We start from the raw sequence: 23,738 nt of genomic DNA, 5'->3' as shown, positions 1-23,738 counted from the left end.
GTTGAATGAAATGTATGTTAAATAATAAATATAATTAATAGAAGGCTGATGTTGTTCATCAATACCTTTACCCAAACTCACATAAAACTTATGAGTAAAACTACTAAATACCTGGTAGCAAGGTAGACGCCAAGAAATTGTAAGACAATGTAACAATAACAAATGATTGCATTTATTGATATAAGTGGCACTTTACAAATGGCCTTAAAAGTTATGATGACTGCACTAAGTAGGAAAAAAGACGTTTAATGAAAATCAAAAATAACAAAATAGTAAATTTGAATAAGCAGTAAAAAAGGAATTGTCAATTGATTCAATTGGTTACAACAATACAAAGTATTCATATATAGTTGTGTGATGTAACAAATGATCAAAAATGATAGTGCAATGTAGCAACATTTTCAATATTGCAACTAGTGTCAACTCAGTGGTTCCAAACCTTCAACAGAGGGGATAAAGATGTGCACTTTTGCTATGTTAATCTACTAACTAGTCAAAATTAAGCTGCAACGTCAAAAATTGTGTCACAGACACCCGCTTCAAATTTCATTGCCAAATGAATAATAATATTGTTGTAGCATTGGAAATTTCATCCCCTACATTAAAGTTGCTATAACAATGAAACAGAAACTTTGAATAGTGAAATAATACACCATTTCAAAGAGAATTTAATGCTCTACAAACCTACGATAAGCATTGATTTTTACGATGCATTGTTGGAGAGTTATAATTCCTGAAAGAGGCTCTATGAGCTCATAATCTGCATTGATTTTTCCCATCAATTTTTAAAAAGTTATAAGAGTAGAAATAGAAAAAAATTGGAGGCGAACGTGTTTTTTTCAAAAATGTCACACATTTAAGAGCGGATATCTCGAAAACTAGAAAAGTTGTGAGATGAATATTGTAGGTAATTATATAATACTTTTGTATGTAACAGTTATGTCCGTAAGATACATAGTTTTCGAGTTATATGCGAGAAACCAAAAACTGGTACCTTTGAACCACCCCACCCCCTTATCACAAGGGGAAGGGTGGGGATATTTTTACCTCCTTAATACCCAAAACAAAATTGCGGGGTCAAATATAGTCTTCCAAACCTTTCTCTCTATACCCTCTTTTGAGCATTCATTGTCTGGACTATATAATAATAAAGTTATGATGTTGGATGCTTGGTTCCTATTGTTAGATGCAGAATGGAAACTGGGTAACACACGATGGCTTTTGATGTTCACGCTTTCTATCCGTCCATCTACACTGTGTAATATGTTTTGGTGTCTGAAAGAGAAAAAACAAACGAATTATTGATTGATCGAATGATAAAAAATAAGTTGATGAAATTTGAAAATAACATTTAAAATGTTCAAGTTGTAGCGATAGGTAGGAGTGGTAGAATAAATATGTTGTAATATACTTCTACTTACAGTTCACTAAGCATAAGACCCAATTCACACCAAAGTGGCGTAGAGGACTCTCACACCTCTAGAAATATAGAAATATGGTCCAATGCAAACAGAATGGACTTGGTGCTACATCTCTTCTGTTTGTATTGGACTATATTATAGGCGTTTTGCGCTAAGACTGATTTTCTTGAACAAAGTGAGGTAGGAACATGGTGTAGTGAGTAGACGGGGAGATTTCCAGGGTAGTCAGTGCTGATTTTTGAGGGTAGTAATGTAAGTCGGGAATATTCCCATTGGGAAGAAACTTATGATTGAGTAATATTTCTCTGCCCAAGAAACCATGGGAATAAATTGCATTAAAATAGTTTATATTATTTATCAATTTCAATCACATTTGACAATCATAATCAATAAATCATCTATTCGAAAAAGCAGTGTAAATAGCTCACAAATTACATCAATTTTTTATATAATTTGGCTAGACTTTACGTTGAGTGAACCAGTGATCACCTATATCGATGAATTAAGTTGGGGTTAGTTAGATAGTATTAATTAAATACTATCGATTTTACTGATTTAATTAAAACAAAGCGTCCCCTTCTTTATTCTTTATCATAATAAGTATATCATGAAAATGATAGGGAGAGGAAAAATAAGGTAACCCTGTGCTGTTCCTCTCCCAAATTTAGATAAAGTTACACATAGTCCGAAATATGTCAAGTCTTGTAGTTCTTCACTTCACAAAATTTTCAGCCCTAAAATATTTTCAAATTTAGATGCTTCAAAACCAAGCCTTCGTAGAAAGAATATTACATATTATTATCACAAAAAATGAAATATTCACATACAAATGAAATTTTGAAGAAGCGAACATTCTAGTATGTTATTTATTATTTTATTTTTGGGTTTAAATTATTGTGAGCTTCTTTGCAAAATAATAGATGATTTATCATAATTAAATTTCTTGAGCAATACAAGACGAAGTAAACCCAAAATTCAACTTCTTGAGCGATTCAAGACGAAGTAAACCCACTATTTTGTTGACTAAGCTTACTTGACTGTTAGGAATATGAGTATAACAGATTTAATTAACAAGACATAAAATGGAAGTAGCATCATAATAGTGGTGCCGTATACAATAATAAAGGATGTGCACCACGCTTTTTGATTCTTTTTACTGGCAAATTATCAAAGCATTACGAATTGTATACTATCAATTTATTTAGATTTGACTAATTTCAAGAAAAAACTCTTATCATTTTTACTTTTTGATATATTGGGTGCTTTGAAAGCGCCAAAAGTTGAAATCTTGGGGCAGATCCATTACATCATAAATGATAGCAAATAAATTCATACAATTTTGAGGATGGATCTCTCCCAATATTTGAACGTTATGCGCTTTTAAAGCGCCTAATATATCAAAACGAAAATATGACGAAAATATTCTTTCCTTGGAAATATGATCTATTCAAGTATCTTAGAATTCAAATCAAAATGGAACCAATAATAAGTTTCCAAAAGCGTGGCGCGGAGCCTTAAATTATTAGAAAATGTATAATATATTATTAAATCCTAAATAATAATCTAATTAACATATCTTTTCTTAGAGTATGTATTTTGCATTGTAAATTTTCTATTTTTGGTTTTATCTCTGTATGCCTTTTATTTTTCATAATGTAATTACTTCATCCTTGTTTTCATGTGAGATTAGATTATTATTTAGGATTTAATAATAATAAATAATGGAATTTCTTATTTAAGAATATCATCTTACAATTTTCAGAAATGATTCACAGTCATAACCACTGAGCAGGTAGTTTTTCAAACATTTCAGAAATGAATGTGAAAGTTCCTGGCAATTTAGATATTGCGACACTAGATTGAACAATCTAGGACCATTAAAATAATATGAATGTTGGAATATCGTTAAATTCGAACGTGGAACCTGAACCATAAACCGTCTAAAGTTATATCTCACATCTCTAATGAGATTTTCATTCAAACTCCTAAGAAAAAAAAAGCTTCAATACTTTATAAACATAAAGATTTCTTATTGGAAGTATCTTCCAATGATCAGTTCTAGGTGTTCTGGTTATAATACGAATGAAGGACTTTTGAAAAATGATGATGGGATAAAGTGTTGAGACATAAGTCCCACCCCATAATACGAGCCCATAACTCATCCTGGAACTAATGAGAGCATGATAAGCATTTATCATCACACCAGTGGGGCACAGCTCTCTCAACATGTAAAAACTCCTAATCCCTCTACAGAACTCTTTTTTTAATTTAGCTACATGTTTCTTCCAAGATAGATTCGAGTCAATAACTAGACCAAGGTATTTAATATTGCTCACAGTCTCAATTGTCAGGCAGTTGCAGTTATCTATAGCAGCGCATGAGTAACGGTGATACGACAATGGTGTATTAAAGAATAGATCTCCTCAGGTTGAAAATCATATATTTAGTTTTTTCACTCATTACTATGTAATTCTTACTAAACCAGTAGTTTAAGACTCTCAAGTCGGCACTCATTTTCACATATAATGCATCGCAATCAATTCCTGAATATGTAAGTGCTGTATCATCTGCAAAAGCAGTCAATTTCCCATCTAGTTTAGCATTACATAGGTCATTGATATACACAAGAAATAGAATAAGCCCTAATACAGAACCCTGGGGCACTCCATATACAATGTTTTCAAAATTACTATATAGCATCCACCAATTCTCACACACTGCTTTCTGTTTGTGAGATAACTTTCAAACCATTTATAAGGTAAACCTCGTACTCCTGCTGCATACAACTTTTTCAATAATATTGAGTGGTCTACTGTATCAAATGCTTTAGTGATATCTACATACAGGGCTGAACATTTTTTACCTTCATTAATACTATTATAAATATCCTCAAGAAATGTAACCAGACCATCTTCGGTACTCAAGCCCTCTCTAAAACCAAATTGACTTCTACTAAAATAATCAAATCTTTTGAGAGAACTTATTAATCATATTTTTATTATCTTTTCGTAAATCTTGGCAAAAACAGGCAACAGCGATATTGGGCGGTAACAATTCAATTCTTCTCTGTTACCATGCTTGAAGATTGGGATCACAATTGCAATCTTCAAACATTCAGGAAATTCACCAGTCTTCATGCTCCAATTGAAAAGTTTACTCAGAACTCCAGCAATATGAATTTTAGCAATTTTTTTTTACAATATAACTATTAGGTAATGTTGTCAATTCCAGGGGCTTTATTGCTTTTTAGATCAGCTATTATTTTTTCGCCACACTTGGATGTAATGAGCTGGTTTACGTGCGTCATATGGAGGCCGAAAGTGATTGTTTTCCGACCAGGCCGGTAAAACTTTACGGCCCTAGGGCTGTAAAATGACCTTGAATAACAGCTGATCGTGTCCGATCTCACAAAAATCATAGAGAGATAATCTCATAACGACTGTAATAATCTATATAATTATGTATCGTGAATCGCAGTATTATGTTTATAATATATTTATAAATTACTGTTTAATAATTTAATATTTATTATTGTGTTTTTGATATCAAACAATGAATACAATGGCTGCATTGTCCATTGTCAGAAAGGTACGTATCGCAAGTATTTAAAAGTGAAGAATTGAATTTGAAATCAAAGTACAATAATTGTATCAATATTTAAAAGTGAGGTAGAGTAATAATTGTTTCTTTTTTATTATCGAATTCCACTTCTTAATGCAATACAATCAACTATAATAACAAGAAAATACAGCAGAGATCTGAAGTTTAAGGTAAGCCTACTGGTGAAACTCAGCCTTGACTAAAAAATTCCTAGTAATTTCTCCGTAATTCATTATTAAAACTTTTAGATAATTTTTCTTTAATATTGAACCATATAGAGAAAACATTAGGCCCACTCAAGAATGAATCTTTGAATGTTTTCTCTATGATTTCAGAGCAATATTTTGTTGTGAAAATGCCGGCAAACCGGCTTCAAATTAATATGCCGCTATACACTATATTATAGTAGCCTACATACGTTACCTGACTTAATTCAGAGTGAAAATTTTATTGTGAAACAGATAATAATATAAGTCATGAGCCAAAGTCTGTTGTACCTTTGACTATAGAAAGAACCTTCTTCTATAGAAAGAACAACCTTCTTTCCATAGTCAAAGGTTGTAGGCTTTTTAGGAGTGAAGTAAACTTTTTTAGAAGTCTAGTTTACAGTATTACATGTATGCTAAGAGTTATCAGTCAGGCCTTTTCGTTTAACAATACGCAATAGCCGAGAGCATAAAGGCATAATACAAAAGAACTCTCAAAGCTCAGTGAATAACAACCACGATACGATGTAGGTTCGAATCTCGGTCAATGATATTTTTTTTTGTCGATGAATTTCGACTTTTATTAGCTATTTTTTATATTAGTTACCATAATTTAAATTTCAATCAACTTTTTAGATATATTTTGAGACAAAACTGTGAAATATGCAATTATATTAATTTTTTCATCACATTATTTCAAAATAGTAATGAAAATCTATTCATCCATCTATCCATGAGATATTGCACCGGGCGCAAAGCGCGAGCTATGAAAATTCAAACAATTATTCGAAATATTAATAGTATAAAATATGGTCACTATTGTAAATTATTATTAGTAATATTGAAATTAATTGACAGTAAAAGTTGTCATAACCAAGATTCAAACTATCAAAATAGGCTGTTTGAATTTTATTAATTTTTCAATTTCTTATAAATATTGGGAAGTTTTTTTTTGGTGTGGCGAAAAATAGCGTTCACAACACAGGCAAAAATGTTTTTCCGGCTCTCGAATGCTTCAAGTTCTCGACTTCGTCTCGAACTTGAAAACCGCGATCTCGAGCCGGAAAACGTACATTTTCGACCCTAGGTGCGAAATATACTATTAAAACTTCTGTTTCGTCAGTCGGAAATAAGAATAATGAATGTGGCATATCTTTACAAGTGAAGCGGGAATCTATTTCTTCGTGATCTTCTGTAAAAATAACTGAATTTCGTAACTGTTGAGAAATGTTAATAAAAAATGAATTGAATTCTTTAACAATACGTTCTTTGTCAGTGACAGTATGCGAATTTACTACTAAGCTAGTAGCTTCTACCTTGGGTTCTCGTTCTCCTATCAATCTATTCACTATTCTCCATTGATTCCTCACATTACCAGAACAATTATCAAATTCATTCATGTGTAGTACTCTTCCTTAGCTTTCCTCAAATCAGATTTCAACCTGTTTCTGAATGATTTGTAATACTCTTTAAGATTTACATCATATGGTCTGAATCAATAATCTGAAATCCATGGAGTTAATTTATCAGGTAGTGCATTGGACCTATTTCTAGATTTACTATATTTACATTTTTCTATCAGATCTGATAACTGGCTGATGAATAAATCGAAAGCAGCTGAAACAGAACTCTTATCTAAAACGCTCTCCCATTGCAGCCTCTGTAATTCGGCTTCCAATTCATTAAAGTTTATCACCAAGTTTCTTTTATTACTTGAATCTTTTATATTACAACTCCTTCCTACTTCCAGTTCTAGAATTATCATTGAATGATCAGTTATTCCAAGGTGTAGGGGAAGGTATGGTAAGATGGGGAATGGGGCAAGACGGGGTAGGTCTATTTTTTTACCGTCAGGTGCTGTACTCTGTTGATGAAGATCATAACCTGCTTAAAGGCAAAGGACAACTCTACAAAGCCGCAACCTTTTTGAGTGAAGCGTTCATGTCCAATGGTTTTATGCATGGTTCTGCAGACTCACATTATAATATTTGGCACTTTCAAATTTGTGACAGCTGAGTTGTGTTGAAATTATTTTATATTTCATCAACATATCCTAATAGTATCCTAATATATCTTACATACTATAATATGATATAGGTAATTGTTCTACTATTTCTAATATAAAGATAATCAAAATTCAACTAAAAGCTATACCATGGGGCAAGATGGGGAAACCTACTTTGGGGCAAGATGGGGATGACCCCATCTTACCCCATTAGTTTACTAACACGTTTAGACTTAGACTCTTATGTTTGGGCGTGTTTGTTGCAGTGATATTTTCAATTCACTGCAGTGGCGGCGTGTCCATGAGAGCACAAGAGCACGTGAACCCCCTATGAAATTGCTACAATAAATTAAAGTTCAAATCAATAGAAAATTGATTGAAGTAATAGTAATACTCAAATTTCTTGTAATATTAAAACAATAAGGAGCACACCAAGCAAGGTACACGCATTGAAATAACCTTTTGAATTACGCGCTACAGCAAGCAGGATCACTGCTCCAAGCGTTAGTATGGTTTCAAATGGAAGCTGGGCGAGTTCAATTCCCTCCCCGTGGGGGGTGGGAGACTATTTACATTAGCTTTACAGTGAGCTGCCTTCCAAGCAGCTCATAGCTGTGATAGTGTGACTTGCATTGGCGCCATTGCCTTCTAGAGCCGTTTCCACTTATGAACTGTTCTAGCTGGCACTGGCTACTATTTTGTTTACTGTTTGCAGTTTCGCGTTCGCGCTACATGTGTTGTCGATTTTGAGGTTAATTCTTGTTTCTTCTTTCTTGTGTTTTGAAAAGTGAGAATGGAGGGTCAAGAAAGGTTTCAGTTAGCTATTTAAAAGAGATAGTGTTCTCTAATTTATCAATCGAGGAAAAAAATATCGATTAAGGAAGTGGTAGGCCTACACCGACAATTGATATACATCAGACTTCTACATCGAAATCCAGGACATACAAGAGAGATTTCAAGACCAACAATATGAAAAGACATCTTGGCTGTGTGGTGTGAAGAAACTAACAAACTTATTGTTTTCTGTGCTTGTTGTTTGCTCGCGAAAAAGGCGATCCAGCATGGATTAAGAAGGTGTGTGTGATTTAGCTCATTTGACTCAAAAAATTAAAGCATGGTGATCGATGTTTTCGCAGCAAGGAAGGAGAGGAGGATGGATTTTATTTTCAAAAAATGCTCTGTAAATGCCAACTAGAAGGAGGTGAGTGTTAACAAAGTCTCTAAAAGCATGTTAATCCTTATTTCTTTGATTGGAAATTATCTTACATCAAGGAAAATTATTGCTGTTTTCTGTATAATTTATGATTTGTACATGAATTATTCAATGGGAGTATGGGAGTACATCTTCTAGGCTGAGAATCCTGAGTATATCTAAATACTTATTATTATTAACGAAAATCCAAATTATTATATAGGTACTTAATATAATACAACCCATTAGAATATTTTGTTACCTACGTTAATATGATAGGCCTAGTACTCTTCTAGGAATAAAAAATTACATTCTACTACGTGAAACGAACAAAATTCACTTGAAACATGGGGTTTAACAAATTATTAAAGATCTAGATCTTGTTGCTCATGTTAAATGTGAACCCCCCATTAGTATTTGCACGAGCCGCCACTGATTCACTGGCAACTTTTTATTCTACTACTATTACTAGGCTAATATGGTTATGAATATCTTATTTACGAAAAAAGGTGCAGTGTTTTGAAAATGTATTTCATTTATTGAAACTTATATTTATTCTGATTGAACTTCCGGCTCTGTCTAGCTTGACTTTTTCAAGATAATGTGTAGAAGACAGTTGATTTATTCAATGTCCAGCTGTATTAAATAAATTTTATTGAAATGTTCCAGCTAACAATGATACACAGCCTGAGTTTTCTCATTGGGGTCCAGCTGTACATGAAGTTGAAGAAAACGACATTTTCCATAATGTAGGCCTAACAAGTAATTCTCAAGGTAATTTCACAATATCTCCTGAGCAAATTTTGCCGAGCGAATGTTCAACAGACAAATCATAAAAAATCTTCATACAAACATGAACTCATAGATCAAATTGAAGAGAAGCTCAACAAATATTTTTAAAAAAGACAAAAATCAACCAGCAGCCAAGAAATCACTAATTCAGCAAGTCAAAAGAAAATGTAAAGAAGACCAACAACGTTGGATACAGAAATCGCAGGATCATAAAACAGAAGGAAAAAGAAGATGGAGATAGCAATACAGAGGATGAAGAAGATGCAAACTGTCTCTATTGTGGATATTTATATTTCTAATCTGATGAGGGGTGGGTTGCCTGCATTAAATGCCATAAATGGGCACACTGTTCATGTCCTGGTGAAGAAGATGACGATGATGAGGTTAATCACATCTGCAAACTTTGTAAATGAAATACTTTTGTGAAAATATCAAATCAACACTTATTATAATAAATTACAGTACAATAAATTACAGATTTTGATACCAAAAAGCTTGTATATATGTTTTTTCAAATTTCCTTCAATTGACCTTTCTAATATAATAAGGATTCTTTCCAGCACTCAATATGGATATTTTGAAAAATTATTACAAGAGCACCATCTTACCCCACGGGATACCCCATCTTACCCCATATCTGGGGTAAGATGGGGTTTTTGTAATACTTTTTTGAAATTGCTCTATTCTTTATAAAAAGTTAGATATTCTTATGGGGATATTTTTTTATCATAGTAAATGATCTACTGTAAACTTTGGTATAGAGTTTGATTTTTCAGGTATTCTGAAAAAGTTGTGAAAAAAAGAAAATCCTTAATGGCCCCATCTTACCCCACCTTCCCATAATATATGTGCATTGTATTTAACTGTAAATTTCAATTGGCTAAATCGGATAAAACAGTGATCTAAACAACTTTGGGTATCACCTACTATTCTAGTTGGTTTATCAATAAGACAGTTTAATCCGTGACTAGCCATCTGGCTGAGATAAGAATCAGATAATCTGTCATCAAGCAAAATATTACAATTGATATCTCCAGTGAAAATTGAATTCTTTCCTTTGAAAGGAGTTATCAAGCTACCTATATCTTCGATAAATTGTGCTAACGGAATACTGTGTAATCTGTAAACTGCTAAAATAATGAATTCAATGCTATCAACAGAGCAGGAAAGCTGCAAACAATCGGCTGACTGTAAATCTACACCTCTCACTACGCTACATCTATATCGGGACTTGGCATAAACAACAACGCCTCCTGCTCGATAATTATCATTACAGAAACCAAAGGAATTATACCCAAAGACCTTAAAGATGCATAGACTCACATGCAGCGCTAGTGTCGTACTTGGAATTGAAATCCGCCATTGAGGGGGCAACCCATAATATTTTTACATACCAATGCCTTTATGATCTATAGTATTACAGATTATATTTATATAATATCTCGTGCTAAAATACCCCAATGGCGGCCTTCAATTTCAAGTAAGAGCTAACATTGGGAAGGCATAGGCATTGTAGGTCTATATCTCTTTAAGGTCTTTGATTATACCCATCGATGCAAAACAGATTTATCTCATCTGTAGATATCCAAACTTCAGTCAAGATGGTAAAGTCCGGAGACACTTTCATATTATTCAGCTCACTCAAAAACAAATCAAAGTTCTGTCTTAGACTTCTAATATTCTGATTTAAAAATACTAAACACTGACTAGAATTGGATATGAGTATTAAATTTAATTCTTATTATTTTACTTTTAACTGGTGGATTCACGGAGGATCAGCAGCCTTGATTGTGGGTTGATTAGTTTGTGCTTTCCTCCCCTTCCCCCTCTCCCAAAGAGGCAAGATAACCTCTCTCCCTCACCCCTCCTTCATCCTCCCCGTTTATCTTTCAACCCAGCACTTCAAGAAGTGTGCTCGAGAAGTCAACATCGTTTCGTTCCGTTTCTCCTGTTTCCATGGCGTTTGAGCTGAACGCAATTACCTCGTTTCGTTTCGTGATATATGTACAATATCATATAGGCCTACGCATAAAGACAGGATATCGTCAGCAGTAACTTCTACACACGAGATACAGTCCACTTCCTCGCCAGTTCCAAGGTTAGTGCAAATTAAAGACTTACTTTTGGGGCTGTCGACGTTTTCGTGAATTAAATCTTAACTGTACCCCAATCCATAGGTTTGGGGACAGGACGGGATTACCACATGGTCCGACCAGGCCTGGGATATGTTCTATTTCCAAGAGATTTATTTTTCAATTTAAATTTCAATTCGTTAATAGTAGAGTTACTTGTTGATACATGCACTGATATCCATGTTAAATCCAGTTACAAAGTTCCTTTCCAAATCTCCTTGTTTATCTAATCAGTTACTTAGTTACAATGGCAAGCCCACAAGCCTTGCTTACTATTCGTGTGAAGAAGAAAGAAACTTTGTTTAGCCGTGTTCAACAAGCTTATGACTTGTTGAAGGACATCAATGATCCTAAAATTCAATCTCATTTTTGATAAGAAGCATATCTATTGAAAATACTGTGAAAGAATATTCTGCACTCTTAGATGAAATCAATGAATTATCTATTCAAGTTGAACCTACTAAAGAACCTGAATATCAATCACTTACCGTTATTGATAATTTATCCTGTGCAATAATAAATGCTCGTGATAAATTGAATCAATTAAAAATGAGAACCGAAGGAGAAAAGTGAACCCTCACTTCAACCTCTCATTCTCCCCGTTTGAACATGATATTACCTCCAACTGAAATAAAACCGTTTGATGGCTCTGATATTCAGACTGGCCTAGATTCAAAAATCTTTTCATCATTGATTGTGGATGATAAATATTATTCTCCTGTTCATAAATCTCATATTTTGCATAATTTGTTGAAAGGCGAAGCAGCCAGAGTAGTGAAATCTTTTCAGATAAGTAGTGATTTTGATTTGGCATGGAAAACTCTATGCAAGCGTTATGAAGTGATAGGGTGCTAGCTAACTACTACGTAAATGAGATTTTGAAAACTAGTTCAATCCCATTTAAACCTTCGTTACAATCGCTTCAAGATTTTCTTGTTAAAGTAGGTGATAGTATTACCACTCTGAAATCGTTGAAAGTTCCTGATTTGGCTGATTATATCTTGTACTCATTAGCTATTCGTCAATTAGACAAAATATCACGTGAATCGTTTGAGCTCGAGGTAGCTGATAAGAGCTTTCCTTCTTGTCAACAGTTGATTGATTTCGTGAATAAGAGAGTTAGATCTTATCAATTATCTGCATCTGATGTGCCGTCTGTTAATGAACAAAAATCTATCGAAAAGCCGAAAAATAAGTCTTTTCAGAAAAAGGTTGTCTTATCTACTCAGGCTGATAACAGCGTTCGAAATAAAAGCAGCTCAGTTACTTGTGAATTGAATGATAGTGCTGAAACAAAATGCTCATTTTGCAACTCAACGAATCATTCGTTATTCAAATGTCCTGCTTTCTTGAAAAGAGATCCAAAAGCTAGGAATGAATTTATTAAATCATTGAGAGTCTGTTTCAATTGTTTCTCCAAATTTCACGCTGTAAACCAATGCAAGTCTAAATCGTTGTGTTATTGTGGTCGTATGCATAATAAATTACTTCATTATCCTCGTAGTAGTGATAATAGCCGTTCGAATTCTCCTGTTCGTTATCAGAAGTCTACTGATAACATCTCTAAAGTTGCTTTGAAATCGAAATCCGTTGATTCGATCACTCAAACTGATAGCACTATGAATGTTGTTGAGAATTCAAATTCTTCTAAGCATTGTGGTATCACTGATAATGTTATTGATAAGTCATCAATTGTTAGTTTAATTCCTAAAACGAGTGTTGTTCTAGGTACTGCTCAAGCAGTTATTAAATTCATCTGGTTCGTTTATTGGTGTTCGTTTAATGATTGATTCTGGTAGTACTGCTAATTTCATCACAAAAGATCTTGTTATGAAACTTGGTTTATCTGTTCATGATTGTCATCAAAATTTCTCTGGTTTGAATTCCTCGAGTGTAGGGAATTCTTCTGGTGTTGTGAAATGTTTGTTGAAACCTAAGGGCTCAAATCACCCTCGTCTAGAAGCTGAGGCTTACGTGATTGATAAAATAGTTGGTTCATTGCCCCCTATTTATCTCAGTTCGAAAGTGCAAAATGAGTTGAAAAAATTCAACCTTGCTGATCCTGTGTTCTATGAACAACGTTCCGTTGATCTTCTATTGGGATGTCAGTTATTCAACAAAATATTACGTCATCATAGTCAAGTCTCATCTAGTGAAGAGTGTTCGTTTTGCGTGATTCCTACCGTGTTTGGTGACATTATTTTGGGTGAATTTCCAAATCATTCCGGTCTTCTTAATCAGTCATTGACTGCATTAATGACGTGTCCCACCTCTGAGAACTCGTTGAATAATTTGGTTCATAAGTTTTGGGAAAGTGAAGAAATTCCTAATCATAAATTTCCTAGTCCCGATGATGAGTTTTGTGAGAAACATTTTGCTGAAACTCACACGCGTGATACTGAAGGAAGATATGTTGTTCGTCTTCCTTTCAAAGTTGACACTAATCAACTCAAGTTTCATGAATCTCATGATGTTGCTTTAAATCGTTTTCTGTCGTTGGAGCGTCGTATGCTGCGTGATGCTCGTTTGAAATCTGATTGCGTATCATTTATGGAAGAGTATCTTCTTTTGGATCATATGGAAGTTGCTAAAAAACCAGGTAAATATTTTATTCCTTATTTTTGTGTATTCAATCCGTCATCACCTACAACAAAGGTTCGTGTTGTATTTGATGGGTCTGCTAAAAAGAGTCACATTTCGTTGAATCAAGTTCTTCATTCAGGTCCAAAATTGTTAAATGACATATGTGATGTGTTAACTAGATTCAGACTTCACTCATTCGTATTCACGTGTGATGTTACGAAAATGTATCGTGCTATCCTCGTTGATGAAGAAGATCGTTCTTTCCTTCACATATTGTTTCGTAAAGATCCTTCCGATGATATTGTCGTTTATGAGCTCAAAACAATCACATATGGTTTGAAACCGTCTGGTTTTCTTGCTCAACGTGCTCTCATTCAACTGGCGAAAGATGAAGGAGATAAATTTCCGTTGGCAGCAGCAGCTATTCGTGATGATATATATCACGACGATTTTCTCACAGGTGCTAATTCGTTGGAAGAAATCTGTGAAATAAAATCACAACTTTGTAATCTTCTAAACTGTGCTCATATCAAGTTGAATAAATGGAGCAGTAATTCTCCTGAGTTCTTGGATTTGATTCGTTCTGAAAACACTCAAGTACCACTTCATATCAGTGATGAGCCTAATTCAAATGTGAAAGTTCTTGGCATAATGTGGAACCCAACTACTGATTGTTTTCATATTAAAGTCTCCGTTCCAGAGTTTCAAAAGAAAAACTCTAAGCGCACTGTTCTGTCCGTTATCGCGCGTCTGTATGACCCTCTCGGTTTTATAGCTCCAGTAATATTCAAAATGAAATGTTTTTTACAAGAGCTGTGGAAGTTGGACATCGATTGGGATACGCCGATTCCTGTTGACTACAACGAATGCTGGAACGAGCTGATGAGAGAGCTTCCTGCTCTAAGTTCAATTTCAATTCCTCGATGCGTTTATGGCGATGCTTTTTCTTGTCAAATACTTGGGTTTTCCGACGCATCGCAGAAAGGAATCTGTGCTTGTATCTTCTTGAGAGTTGTGTCGTCAGAATCTACGGTGAAATGCTTCCTGTTGAAAGCTAAAACTAAAGTTGCGTCGTTGAAAACTCTGTCTATTCCTCGATTAGAGCTTCAAGCTGCGTTGTTGCTTTCGCGATTGTATGTTTCAGTCCTTCCTTCACTGGAAAAAATCAATCTTCAATCTACGTTTCTGTTCAGTGATTCAACTATTGTTTTATCTTGGTTGCATATACCTCCTTACAAGTTGCAAACGTTTGTTGCAAATCGTGTTGTGAGAATATTAGAGTTGACTAATATTTCAGATTGGAATCACATTGGTACTGATTTCAATATTGCCGACGTTGGATCAAGAGGCGTTTCTCCCCAAAACTTGTGCAATTCGCAAGATTGGTTCAATGCTCCAACGTGGTGTTCTAATTCGTTGTCATGTTGGCCGTTGTCATCTATGACTTACCCTGCTACTGAAATTCTGCCTGATGTGAAACAAATAAAGGTGTTGTTTTGAATATCACTGAAGAGACTGCTGTTATTCAGATAACACGTTTCTCCTCATACATGAGATTGTTACGTTCCTGTGCTTATGTTTTACGTTTCGTGAATAACTGTAAAGCATCAATTAGTGGTGTCTGTCGTAAATCAGGCGCACTTAGTGTTCAAGAGTTGAAATGTGCACAAATTTATTGTGTTAAAATTGTTCAAAAGTGTCATTTCAATCGTGAACTCGACCTATTGAAAGAGGGTAAACCTTGTGATAAGAGTTTCCAAAAATTGTCTGTATTCTTGGATTGTGATGGTGTGATTCGTGTTGGTGGCAGATTGGTAAATAGTGCTTTAGGATATGAAGCCAAGCATCCTTGTTTGATACATAAAGATAGTCATTTTACTAAACTCCTCATTGAGTATTATCATATTTCTCATCTTCATGCTGGACCAAGAATAGTGCGTGCTCTTATTCAGCGTTATTTTTGGATTGTTGGAGCACACAGTGTTATCAGAAATGTGATTTTCAATTGTACTTGTTGCTGTTTATTCAATGCAACTCCTGTTGCTCCCGTCATGGGGGATCTTCCCAGCTCTCGTGTTGTTCCCAGTGCTCCCTTTCTGAAGGTTGCGGTCGATCTAGCTGGTCCTTTCACTGTCAAAGAGAGTATTCGGCCCAAAGCTCGTACGTACAAGGCATACTTTGCACTGTTTGTCTGTCTGGCAACAAAAGCATTGAGGTGCTTACAAGTCTTTCATCCGAAGAGTTTATTAACACTCTCCATCGTTTTGTTTCTAGGCGTGGATTGCCTAAAGAAATATTCTGTGATCAAGGGACGAATTTCAAAGGTGCTGCGCGACAATTGAAGGAAATTGTTGAATTTCTCAGATCATCAGAAAATCAATCCAACGTCTGTGATGCGATGTCATCTAAAAGCATCCATTTCGTTTTAATATTCCACATGCTCCTTTCATGAATGGAATCTGTGAGTCTAATATTAAAAATGTGAAATTCCATTGTTTCGTGAAGTGGGAATTCGGTCCTAACTATTGTTGAGCTTTCCACTCTGTTGGTGAAAATTGAGGCGATACTCAATTCGAGACCGTTGTATGCGCTCTCTTCATCTCCTGATGACTATGAGGCACTGACTCCCGGACATTTCCTTGTTCATCGCCCTCTGTTGGCGGCTCCTGAAATTGACGTCTCGTTGTCTCGTTGGGAAAAGGTTAATCGCTTCACTCAGAGATTGTGGAAGAGGTGGGAGAGTGAATAACTCCACACTCTTCAACAGAAGAATAAGTGGTTTGAGAGTGACACAAACCTTCAGGTAGGGCAGTTAGTATGGATTAAAGAGGACAATTCATCACCCTTATCATACCCGTTAGGTAGAGTCACCCAAATCATAAGTGATGCTAAGGGTGTTGTGCACTCAGCTCACGTGAAAACTAACTCTGGTGAGTATGTTAGGCCAGTTAGGAAACTTGCCCCCATACTTCCCTATTAGTTTAACCCACACACCAAGTTTTCCATTTTTCTTTCCTATTTCTTTTTCCCTTCGTTTTTCCTTTTCTACCGTTCAGTGCATGTTGTTTTGTTTTTCTTTTACTTTTAAATTTTAGTTTTTTTTTGAGTTTATGTTCTTGGAAATGGGGCATTCCAAGGCGGGCGGAGATGGTGGATTCACGGAGGATTGGCAGCCTTGATTGTGGGTTGATTAGTTTGTGCTTTCCTCCCCTTCCCCCTCTCCCAAAGAGGCAAGATAACCTCTCTCCCTCACCCCTCCTTCATCCTCCCCGTTTATCTTTCAACCCAGCACTTTGAGAAGTGTGCTCGAGAAGTCAACATCGTTTCGTTCCGTTTCTCCTGTTTCCATGGTGTTCGAGCTGAACGCAATTACCTCGTTTTGTTTCGTGATATATGTACAATATCATATAGGCCTACGCATAAAGACAGGATATCGTCAGCAGTAACTTTTACACACGAGATACAGTTCACTTCCTCGCCAGTTCCAAGGTTAGTGCAAATTAAAGACTTACTTTTGGGGCTGTCGACGTTTTCGTGAATTAAATCTTAACTGTACCCCAATCCATAGGTTTGGGGACAGGACGGGATTACTATTTAACCAATTTGACTAATATATTCCTTGAAACACACAATTCAAATCTGCAATCCTGAAGTGACTATGAATATGAACAGAATTTATTATTAAAATTTACTTTGAACTCTGAATAACAATAAGTCTGAAAAATAACTCTGAATAATAAACAAGACTATAAAATGAGTAGGCTTATTACATTTTGACCATTGACAGTTCTAAAGAAAACAATAATTGAAACCAGAAACTTGAATAAAAAATTGTTATAAAAGGAAATACATTTATAAATTTACCGAAAAAAATCAATATAGGGAATTTATAAAACAAGTAAATTAAGAATTTGAAAAGACATACAGTTTTTCTAGATCTTCCATTTTCGTGACCATGATCACAGATAAACCCTGTTCTTTCAAAAGAAAAATTTTTCCACCTCTAACCCATAAATAGCTATAGTTCTTTTCATTCTTCACTTTCCGAGCCGCACTGAACAAGGTACGCCGGGCTGGTGATATGCACTCATTCAGGTAGACCGGCTCCACTGGCTTCGCCGTCAGACCGATGTCGTGCATGTTGAAATTACGCTTCACCCGTCGTTTCTGCAGCAGCTCTTCTGCATCCAGCCTCCTTACCATCCTAACTATAATGCCAGGATGCCTTCCGGAACCCACCTTGGAACGCAGGCGATGACAGGCGTCTATCATAGAATCATTCACCGGAAAACCAAGCGATCGGCCAATATCTTTGACTATGGTGACAACATTCTCTCCTTTCTGCACTGGTACGCCATGAATTTCGATTGTATTGCGTCGCGAATACTGCTCAGCCTTGTTGACCCTCAACTGGAGATCAGCAATCTGCTTACGAAGTCCATTACTTTCACCTCAAAGTTCATTAATTGTTTCGACTAACTTCGTGATTTCCTCCTTCTGGTCCTGTACGATTTTTTTAGTTTCAGCTAGCTCTTCATGACAGGAGTTTAACGAAGTGCCGAGACTAGTTTCCACATGCTTGATATCTTCCTTGAGCTCGTTGACTAGTTTAAAAATGTCATCATATGTGACAGTGGATTTGGATTCGAGCACCATACTCTTGCATCGCAGCTGGGAGCATGGCGTGCATTGCCACACGTCGCCCTGATCCGACAAGTAGTTCACTTCATCAGTGGATAGGTTGACGCGCTTCCCATGAAAACTCTTATTGCAGTCACTACACAACACTTTCACTTTCACGTTCTTAAGTGACTTTAGACATATGTTGCAGATATCGGCCATTATATTTGTGTGATAACTAAACTTGTAATTCAACACAAAATACGTTAAGTCTATAGAATAATATTTCAAGTAGACCATAACAAGAACACTTTTATCAAACTTCGTACTATCTAAGATAACGAGAGCGGCAGCAGCAGGCGTCCGTATGGCTCTGAGTCTCAATCATAACTGATTATGTCCTCTTACTATCCTTGAAGAGCTCTGGAGTTGGAAATTGTGTTCCAAAACTTTTCCCTCTATAATCTTTCGTTGACTGGACTATTCATGAGATGAATAATTTTTTTCCAACATTTTCCAGTTTCTCAATGATAGGGGAGTATTTGTATAGGTCTTCTAAGGAATTATTATCTACAGCTGGTATCAATCAACTACACTTCTAACTTCAACTCCAAACTACCGTTTTAATACCAGTACACAATTTATCACAGGGTGATGTATGTGTTTATTATACAGCTGGTAACTTTAGATGCTATAAATCATAGGTAGCCGCTCGGCCGAAAATTTTGAAAACATAGGTCTGTAAAATGGATTAATAATTAATTTATTATTAGCCCCCCTATTAAAATTTCTGGTCAGAAACCATCCCCAATATTCACATAACATATTCCCAAAGTTTCATGCTGTTGAGTCAAGTAGTTTTCAAATATAGGGAACAAACAAACAAACTCGTGTGGTGTCATTGGAGTCAAAAAGTAAGTTGCAACAGACGCAATATGTGCGCTCGTGTGGCCCTAGCCTTATAAGGAGAGAAGTAAATTTTTGCTGCCCAAAAAATTTAGTTTAAAAAGTTCAATTACTCATGGAATAAGTATTACAAATGAACATATTTATGAAATGTTGTTCAGTGAATTTTGAACACTCTGAGGGTCAAATAAATTTGATATCTCTCACTATTGTATCAGTTCGGCTCGAGCCGTGGTGATAGAAGGAGTGTTTTCGTGGCTGCTCTGTTCAGATAAGATAGGCCTGACTGTTTCTGATTCTGCTTGTAGAGATTAATGTTGTTCATTGTTTTTCGTAGCATTTCCTAACCTAGAAAGTATTTGTTTAAAATTATTAACAATATTCCAATAATCTATAAATGTCAAATGTAATAAATTAATTCAACTCTAATATATATTTTTTAATTTCCTAACATATCATTAGTTTCAACTTTCACTTTATCCGTTACATAAGTAGCTTAAACTCATCAATTACCTTTTTAACACTGAACTTTTCAAATAACTATTCCTAGAACAAATTGATCAATTTACAATTCTTAAACCCAGATAATCTTATCACTTAAACGTATCACAATATTTTCTCCGTAGTAAATGTTTTTCTAAACCTTAGTCCTACCATAAATAAAACTGAAAATTGTATTAGTAAACCGATAACTTTATAAATTCTCTAGTTTCTTAAACCTATCCTTTTTTCTGTTTCATAAGAAATCCATTTTTTACATTCCTTTTTACTTCTTGATTTCCTAGAGGAGAGCTTATTCTGTATCATAGATAATCATAATTATTGACACACGGGTTGAAATAGATCTGCAGAATCGGCGGGCTGCTCTGTAAGATTTGTGAACATTGCATCCTGTTATAGTCGCTCTTAGCCCGGATCCAGACGGGGTACGAGCGATTTGAGGACAGACTGTTTCATAGAATTTTCACCTGTGTTTACTGAAAGTTAAAGACTTGTTTTCTGTTGAAAATTCACTAGAGCTGATTCCTTCTTTTTTGACTCTTCTTTGTATTTCTGCTGATATATTTAACTGTTTCTCTATTTATTCAGCATAGCTCTCACCAGATTTCCTTTTCCTTCCCAAATCATCTCTGACTTATCTTCAAATAATAGACTTTAATATAATATCGTTATATTAATCAATTCACCTAAATATTGCCATTCAAACAACGCTAACAACTATACGGTTGTTGATTTTCTCTCTTTCAAACAGCTTATTTTTTCTCAAAAAAGTAGCATAAAAATTCTTAGTAAAATTTAGTTTTCTTAATTTAGTCGTTTACAGTTAATTTAATTACTCATTTTCACGTGTAATAGAACATTGTCACTATATCTTCAATCCGTAAATCTTACAAAAAATACTGACTAAAACTTTAGTAATTTGGAATAACCACCTTTTTCCTTAACGATTATAGAATAATACTTCCAAATTGAACAAAATACTAAACACTAATACAAAATAAGGCAAGGTTTATTTTGAGGGATAACTATTAACACTAATACAAAATTGAGAGCTGAAATAATCTTTTTTTTTTTCTATAGGAATTTATCTCAAATTATTTAAATCTGTTTTTTCAGTATAGAGCTTTTAGGGTGTTTCTACGAAGGAAGTGGAAGTCAGGGGTAGATAGGCTGTCTTGAATTATAAATAAGATCATAATAATAAATTTAGACACTTGGCATGGAAAAAATTGAAAAATTTTTGACTCAGCAAAGAAAGCCAGGGCTAATTTTTAAAGGCTATAGATATAGACGAGATACTCGTCGAGCTGATGACAGTGTGGTATGGCGTTGCTTGCAACGGTCTTGCTCAGCTACTGTGAGAACTAACTTGAGCGAATCGGAAGTCTTGAAAGCTGAGGGTGTCCATGGCCATTCGCCTACAAAATCTTCCGAAGCTAATATCAGCATGCTGAAATCACCAATCAATGTGGAGAAGGTGAATATTGATAAGCAAAATATGTGTGACTCGAATAGTCCTTACTCACCTGTAAGAGGTGGAGAATTTATTAAGATAGCCACAAAAAATGCTGCCGTGAATACACCTTCATATAGAGGAAATTCTTCATCACCTCGTATGCTACCCTTGGATGAATCTCTTAGAGAAGTTGAGCTTCAGCAGCAAAGAGATGATATTATTGCTCATTCTATGAGTCTTCAGATAGAGTTAGAGTCTTGCAGGAAGGAGAAGGATTTCTTATTACAGTCGCTCCAGGAGAAAAAATTGAGATCGAATTAGCCCTTCGAAATAAAGCATGCTTGGAACAGGAGAATGAATATCTTAGATCGAGAAATACCGAAATGATCACCACAATTGAAGTTCTAGAGGCGGATAATACTCTTATGAGAGCCGAAAATAAATCGCTCAAACTTGAAACAGTAGAACTAAAAAATTTCTATTCACCTGGAGATATCAATGCATCTGTCGACTATGATGACCTAAGACTAGAAAACTCTTTCAATGCTCTTGTCCAAACTGCTAAATCGAGTTTGTCTGAAGTAAGTAAATATAAAGATACAGAGTCTCGAACAAAAAATACTTCTTCCAGTGTTGATAAAACTGAGAAAAAAGATAAGAGAGTGGGACATGATAACGAAAGTATATATGAAGTGAATGATCCACACACAATTAAAAGGCAATCGAGCTCACAAACGAAAGAAAATAATGAAATTAACTCTCATAAGAAATCCATCAATAAAAATAGGATATTGGTATTAGCCGATAGTCATGGAAGGAAAATCTGGAAATTTATTGGTAATAAGCTTCCTAATTATGACGTCCAGGTCTTTTTCAAACCTAATGCTACAATGGAACGGGTAATTGAAGGAGTTGAAAAGCAAATTGAGAATTTTGGTTCAAGTGATTTTCTGATAGTTATGGGTGGCACAAATGACATTGGAGCTCAAACGTCACGAAGTGTAAATAAATTCAAGAAAGTACTTGATATTTTGGTTCCTATGAGTCTCAAAACCAATCTTATCATGACCACCATACCACATCGCTTTGACAGACCTCAACTTAACCAGACAATTGACGAGATAAATGACGCTATTCATAAACACATCAATAGCAGTACAAGGAAAAATTCGAAGAGAATAAGGATGTGTTTTATAAATGAGAGATTGAGGCGAGCAAACTTCACCCGACATGGGCTTCACCTTAATGGATCAGGATACAATATACTGTGTACTAGACTGGCGGAATTGGTTGAGAATAAATCACCATGCAGAAGTGTAGATAAGAAAGAGTCTTTTTTAATGAGGTGGCTGAAGAGGAATGTGAGGGATTGATCTCTTCGAGTAGAGTCTCTCAGTTTGATGAGCTTCCAGAAGAGACTATAGATAAACGCCGAATCGGAGCCTCTTCTTGGCAAGCTCTGATCAACAGACCATGTAGAAAGACTATTAAAGTTATTCACCAAAATGTCGACAGCATTATGAATAAGATGGATAGATTGGACATACTATTGGAAGATGAGTCTCCTGATATCCTGGTCATTACGGAGCATGCTTTGAGAGACTTTGAAATTAAAGACTTAAATCTGAATAATTACACCCTAGCATCTTGCTATTGTAGAGACAAAAAAAGAAAGGGAGGAGTAGCAATATTTATTCATAAAAATTTCAATGAGTACTTAAAAAATAGTGAGGTTTTGCCAGTGTCAAATGCAGAATTATTATGTGTTGAAGGAGATATAGAAGTGACTGGAATAAAGTTAAATCTTTCCTCTCGAAACTTGATTGTGGTTGGAATTTATCGACCCCCAAATGGAGTCTTTGAAACTTTCATTGCTAATCTTGATTCTCTGATGGACAGAATGTCAGTTAGTTCAAATGATTCTATTGTTCTACTTGGGGATATAAACGTGAATTTTCTGTTGGACAGTATTAAACGCTCAAGAATCACGGAAATTTTGACTCAGTATGGTCTCTCACACACAATTGACCAGGTAACCAGATTGAAAAGCGGTACATGTATCGATAATATATTTACAAACATTTCTTCTTCACAGTACTCCACTCAGGTAATTCATACTTTCTTATCGGATCATGCTGCCCAATGCATTGACATTTCTGCTGGAGGTACATCTGAAACTGATAAAGCAGAGAGGCCAAACAATAAATTCAAGTCATTGATTAACGATTGCTCAGATGCCAATATTGATCTTCTCAGGCTACATTTATCCAACGAAACATGGAGTAATGTTTATGAGGAATGTGACACAAATGAAAAATTCAATC

At 35.1% G+C, this 23,738-nt stretch overlaps 2 protein-coding genes across 2 annotated transcripts; one reads left to right on the top strand and one right to left on the bottom strand.

The window, feature by feature from the left end:
* Window positions 1-2,900: 2,900 nt before the first annotated feature.
* LOC120355496 lies at window positions 2,901-22,820 on the top strand. The gene is made up of 3 exons (XM_039443938.1): window positions 2,901-2,910; window positions 5,186-5,191; window positions 19,676-22,820. The coding sequence occupies exon 3, from the start codon at window positions 21,798-21,800 to the stop codon at window positions 22,785-22,787; it is 990 nt and encodes a 329-aa protein (XP_039299872.1). The 5' UTR covers window positions 2,901-2,910; window positions 5,186-5,191; window positions 19,676-21,797; the 3' UTR covers window positions 22,788-22,820.
* LOC111055020 lies at window positions 17,835-18,773 on the bottom strand. The gene is made up of 2 exons (XM_039443940.1): window positions 18,441-18,773; window positions 17,835-18,356 (listed from the first exon to the last, which is right to left on the bottom strand). The coding sequence occupies exons 1-2, from the start codon at window positions 18,771-18,773 to the stop codon at window positions 17,835-17,837; spliced, it is 855 nt and encodes a 284-aa protein (XP_039299874.1).
* Window positions 22,821-23,738: the final 918 nt, after the last annotated feature.

This window comes from Nilaparvata lugens, unplaced genomic scaffold (assembly GCF_014356525.2).
Source record: "Nilaparvata lugens isolate BPH unplaced genomic scaffold, ASM1435652v1 scaffold2215, whole genome shotgun sequence".
Lineage (NCBI taxonomy): Eukaryota > Metazoa > Arthropoda > Insecta > Hemiptera > Delphacidae > Nilaparvata > Nilaparvata lugens.
This window is presented reverse-complemented; position numbering and strand designations above follow the sequence as displayed.